Source organism: Nyctereutes procyonoides, unplaced genomic scaffold (assembly GCF_905146905.1).
Source record: "Nyctereutes procyonoides isolate TBG_1078 unplaced genomic scaffold, NYPRO_anot_genome, whole genome shotgun sequence".
In the NCBI taxonomy this organism is placed as follows: Eukaryota; Metazoa; Chordata; class Mammalia; order Carnivora; family Canidae; genus Nyctereutes; species Nyctereutes procyonoides.
This window is the reverse complement of record NW_026575124.1, coordinates 5738622-5744093: the sequence shown is the minus strand read 5'-3', so window position 1 is coordinate 5744093 and position 5472 is coordinate 5738622. Positions and strand designations below refer to the sequence as shown.

General features: G+C 40.7%; 1 protein-coding gene across 1 annotated transcript; it reads right to left on the bottom strand.

The window, feature by feature from the left end:
• Positions 1-731: 731 nt before the first annotated feature.
• Positions 732-1667, bottom strand: LOC129517223 (olfactory receptor 12-like). The gene has a single exon (XM_055336888.1). The coding sequence runs from the start codon at positions 1665-1667 to the stop codon at positions 732-734; it is 936 nt and encodes a 311-aa protein (XP_055192863.1).
• Positions 1668-5472: the final 3805 nt, after the last annotated feature.

Sequence of the window (5472 nt, the reverse complement as noted above, 5' to 3'; positions counted from 1 at the left end):
ATCTGTGGAGTGAAGGCGATAAATTGATGGCTTCCATTCAGTCTTTAAACCACCCGAGGCCTTCAAACACCTGTGTTCAGTCACAGGACATGGACATAGCCTGTGCTGTCTGATATCATCAGCAATAATAATAAACTTGCTCTTACAAATGAATATCGTAAATAGATCAATTATTTACTAAATGCAATCCTGCTAAAATAGGAAATATTTTTCAAATGCAAAATGTTTCTGAAATTCACTGATGTAAAGTATTACTAGCTGAGACATTTTTTAAAACTATGTCACCCTACAGGGCATTAAAGCTTATTGGGCAACAAGCGTGTGATAACAGCATAAAATCACCAAGCAAATCCGTGGAACAAAAATACCTTGAATTATGATCTAGATTGCCTCAAATGGACTATATGAGCTCAATACTAAACTTCATAAGCCAACAGAAATTATTATTATTAAATAATAATGTTAAATAGCAACTCTTAATGTTTACTTTTTCTTTTACTATTTACTTCTTAAAGATTGAAATGAAGATATTATCACATCAGAAATTGAAAACAGATAATGCTTTTATATATTCTAAGCACAGAAACACCATTTTGTAACACTTAGAAAAACATCTGTTGCCATATATCAAAATATACTTGATAAACTAATTCTCCAAGTACAAGGATAACTGGGACGCTTGGGAAGCGACTGTGCCACTGCATCACGGTCTGACCCAGGGCAGGAAGGGATCACTTCCTGTGCAGCACTCTTCTCACAGCATCTTTCACGTCTCTGTTTCTCAGACTGTATATCAGAGGGTTTAGCATTGGGATGATGAGTGTGTAGAGTACAGCCACGACCTTGTTTTGCCCTGGGGAGGAGATGGCCCCGGGCTGGGCGTACATGAAGAACACGGTCCCATAGAACAAAGTCACCGTGGCCATGTGGGAGCCACAGGTGGAGAAGGTCTTACCCCTGCCGTGGGTGGAGGGGATCTTCAGGACAGTGGAGAGTATGTAAGCATAGGAAACCAGGATGACAGTCGTGGTGGTGACAATGATGAGGGCGGAGAGGATGAGCAGCACCATCTCATTCACAGACGTGTCTACACATGAGATCTTGATCAGGGCTGGGACGTCACAGAAGAAGTGGTCCAGGCGGTTTTCTCCACAGAAACGCAAGCTGAAGGTGAATCCTGTGTGGACCATGGAGTTGAGGCCTCCACAGATGTAGGAGCCAGTCACCAGCTGAGCGCACACTTTCTGGGACATGTGCACAGGGTAAAGGAGAGGGGAGCAAATGGCCGAGAATCGATCGAAGGCCATGACAGCCAAAAGAATGCTTTCAGTTGTGACAAACAGAGCGAAGAAGAAAAACTGGGCTGCACAGCCATTGTAGGAAATCTTCTTTTCATGAGACAGGAAGTTGGCTAAAGTTTTGGGAGCAATGACTGTGGAGTAGCAGAGATCTACAGAGGACAAGTGTCTAAGGAAGAAATACATGGGCGTGTGAAGCCTCGAGTCCATCCTGATGACAATTATCATGCTGACATTTCCCACCACAGTGACCACGTAGACCAGCAAGAAGAATAGGAATAAGAGGATCTGTATGTCTGGAGCTGTTCTGAAGCCCAGCAGAATGAACTCGGTCACTCCTGAGGAATTCCTGCTCAGCTCGCTCTTCATGGCTGAGATGCAGGGGGAACTGGAGAGGTGGTAAACATGAAAGAAACGAGTGATCAGAATACTTGTTTGAGTAAAAAAAAAATAACTAAAACCAGCGTGGAAAAATTTCATCATGTTGTCCCCAATAAATGACAAAAAGCGATATCTGTTTTTTAAAAACAGACTGGTGTTTTTTAAAAAGTCTTTCTAAATGAACTAGGGGTGGTGGAAGGGGAGGTGGGCGGGGGGTGAGGGGGACTGCGTGACGGGCACTGAGGGGGGCATTTGACGGGATGAGCACTGGGTGTTATTCTATATGTTGCCAAATTGAACACCAATAAAAAATAAATTTATTAAAAAAAGTCTTCTTGGTAAAGAATTTAATCTGATTGGTCACCCTTTTGAGATACACTTCTTTTTTTAATAATTTATTTTGTATTGGTGTTCAATTTGCCAACATACAGAATAACACCCAGTGCTCATCCTGTCAAGTGTCCCCCTCAGTGCCCAACACCCATTCACCCCCACCCCCCACCCTCCTCCCCCTCCACCACCCCTAGTTCATTTCCCAGAGTTAGGAGTCTTTATGTTCTGTCTCTTTTTCTGATATTTCCTACCCATTTCTTCTCCCTTCCCTTCTATTCCCTTTCACTATTATTTATATTCCCCAAATGAATGAGAACATATAATGTTTGTCCTTCTCCGATTGACTTACTTCACTCAGCATCATACCCTCCAGGTCCACCCACGTTGAAGCAAATGGTGGGTATTTGTCATTTCTAATGGCTGAGGAATATTCCATTGTATACATAGACCACAGCTTCTTTATCCATCATCTTTCAATGGACACCGAGGCTCCTTCCACAGTTGGGCTATTGTGGACATTGCTGCTATAAACACCTGGCAGGGGTGCAGGTGTCCTGCCATTTCACTGCATCTGTATCTTTGGGGTAAACCCCCAGCAGTGCAATTGCTGGGTCGTAGGGCAGGTCTATTTTTAACTCTTTGAGGAACCTCCACACAGTTTTCCAGAGCGGCTGCACCAGCTCACATTCCCACCAACAGTGCAGGAAGGTTCCCCTTTCACCACATCCTCTCCAACATTTGTGGTTTCCTGCCTTGTTAATTTTCCCCATTCTCACTGGTGTGAGGTGGGATCTCATTGTGGTTTTGATTTGTATTTCCCTGATGGCAAGTGATGCAGAGCGTTTTCTCATGTGCATGTTGGCCATGTCTATGTCTTCCTCTGTGAGATTTCTCTTCATGTCTTTTGCCCATTTCATGATTGGATTGTCTGTTTCTTTGGTGTTGAGTTTAATAAGTCCTTTATAGATCTTGGAAACTAGCCCTTTATCTGATAGGTCATTTGCAAAATCTTCTCCCATTCTGTAGGTTGTCTTTGAGTTTTGTTGACTGTTTCCTTTGCTGTGCAAAAGCTTCTTATCTTGATGAAGTCACAATAGTTCATTTTTGCTTTTGTTTCTTTTGCCTTCGTGGATGTATCTTGCAAGAAGTTACTGTGGCCGAGTTCAAAAAGGGTGTTGCCTGTGTTCTCCTCTAGGATTTTGATGGAATCTTGTCTCACATTTAGATCTTTCATCCATTTTGAATTTATCTTTGTGTCTGGTGCAAGAGAGTGGTCTAGTTTCATTCTTCTGCATGTGGATGCCCAATTTGCCCAGCACCATTTATTGAAGAGACTGTCTTTTATCCAGTGGATAGTCTTTCCTCCTTTATCAAATATTAGTTGACCATAAACTTGAGGGTCCACTTCTGGATTCTCTATTCTGTTCCATTGATCTATGTGTCTGTTTTTGTGCCAGGACCACACTGTCTTGATGACCACAGCTTTGTAGTACAACCTGAAATCTGGCATTGTTTTGACAAAATACAGCCTCCATTCCTGATCAAAACTCTTCAGAGTGTAGGGATAGAGGGAACTTTCCTCGACATCTTAAAAGCCATCTACGAAAAGCCCACAGCAAATATCATTCTCAATGGGGAAGCACTGGGAGCCTTTCCCCTAAGATCAGGAACAAGACAGGGATGTCCACTCTCACCACTGCTATTCAACATAGTACTGGAAGTCCTAGCCTCAGCAATCAGACAACAAAAAGACATTAAAGGCATTCAAATTGGCAAAGAAGAAGTCAAACTCTCCCTCTTCACCGATGACATGATCCTCTACATAGAAAACCCAAAAGCCTCCACTCCAAGATTGCTAGAACTCATACAGCAATTTGGCAGCATGGCAGGATACAGAATCAATGCCCAGAAGTCAGTGGCATTTCTATACACTAACAATGAGACTGAAGAAAGAGAAATTAAGGGGTCAATCCCATTTACAATTGCACCCAAAGCATCAGATACCTAGGAATAAACCTAACCAAAGAGGTAAAGGATCTATACCCTAAAAACTACAGAAACTTCTGAAAGAAATTGAGGAAGACACAAAGAGATGGAAAAATATTCCAAGCTCATGGATTGGCAGAATTAATATTGTGAAATTGTCAACGTTACCCAGGGCAGTTTACATGTTTAATGCAATCCCCATCATAATACCATGGGCTTTCTTCAGAGAGTTAGAACAAATTATTTTAAGGTTTGTGTGGAATCAGAAAAGACCCCGAATAGCCAGGGGAATTTAAAAAAAAAAACCATAGCTGGGGGCATCACAATGCCAGATTTCAGGTTGAGATACACTTCTTTTGAAAATAATGCAGATTTGCCCTCTAAGTGTGCTTTGGAGAATTGGAGATTCTAGGGGACTGAGTGTCCAGAAACAAGAGTTTGTTGTTTGTTTTCCCCTTCTTACTTACTATCAGTTACTGCCATTGAAAGTTGCCTCCTCTAGTGGAAGGTATTTCTCACAGACATTATAATCCACCTAAAATTTCATTTGGAGTGAAAAATCCACTAAATTGATGGCCTCACTTAATTTTTTAAATAATCATTTATTTTCCCTTCTATGATAGAAAAGTAACATACAAACATTATATCCATCTTGCTTATATTAAGAGAAGAAATTCAAATTCTGACAAAGGCATGATCCTTTATATATGTTAACCACATATTCTTATTTATTCCATTATTTTTGTCCCTAAAGTGACATACACTCTTAGTGGCACTATTCATCTATAAAATGCAGAAGTGATTGTGTATATTTTCTTTTTTTTAAGATTTTATTTATTTATTTGGGAGAGTGAAAGCATGAGATTTGGGGGGATGTGGGCAGAGGAGAGAGAGGAAGAAGCAGGCTCCCCACTGAGCAGGGAGCCCTGGACCCTGAGATCATGACCTGAGTCAAAAGCAGCCACTAACCAACTGAGACACCCAGACACCCCCTCTTTTATATATTTTCTAAACATGTTTTCCTCAAACTTTTATTTTTTCTCTTTCTTTTTCCTTTCCTTCTTTCCCTCTCTCACTCCCTTTAGAATTTGCAGGTTGAAAGCAGATGAGGAATTCCAACATCTTGGGTAGAGATTTTTCTGTCCTTTCAGAAACCGACAAATCCGATAAAGAATACAAAGATCTGTGCATACGGAGGATAGAAGGCACACAGGACAATTTAAAGATAGCAATGAATGGAAAAAAGAAGAAATATGTATTTAAAAAGCTTGTGTTGTATGTATTTAGGCATCTACTATTACAGTAATAAAGTGTCTTTAAAACATGGTGATACAGAAAGGAAGTAATTTTTATTTTAGTTTGGGTATGGAGAAATTCAGACAAAAACAGAAGAAAAAAGTTCCTTTAGAGTCATGAGATTGAGCAGCAGAGTGGTTTACTATTCAATAATCATAAACTATAAAAGAAAATTGGC

What these genes read in the sequence shown, in the direction of transcription:
- LOC129517223 (XM_055336888.1), bottom strand. Translation starts at nt 1,667, where the DNA reads ATGAAGAGCGAGCTGAGCAGGAATTCCTCAGGAGTGACCGAGTTCATT.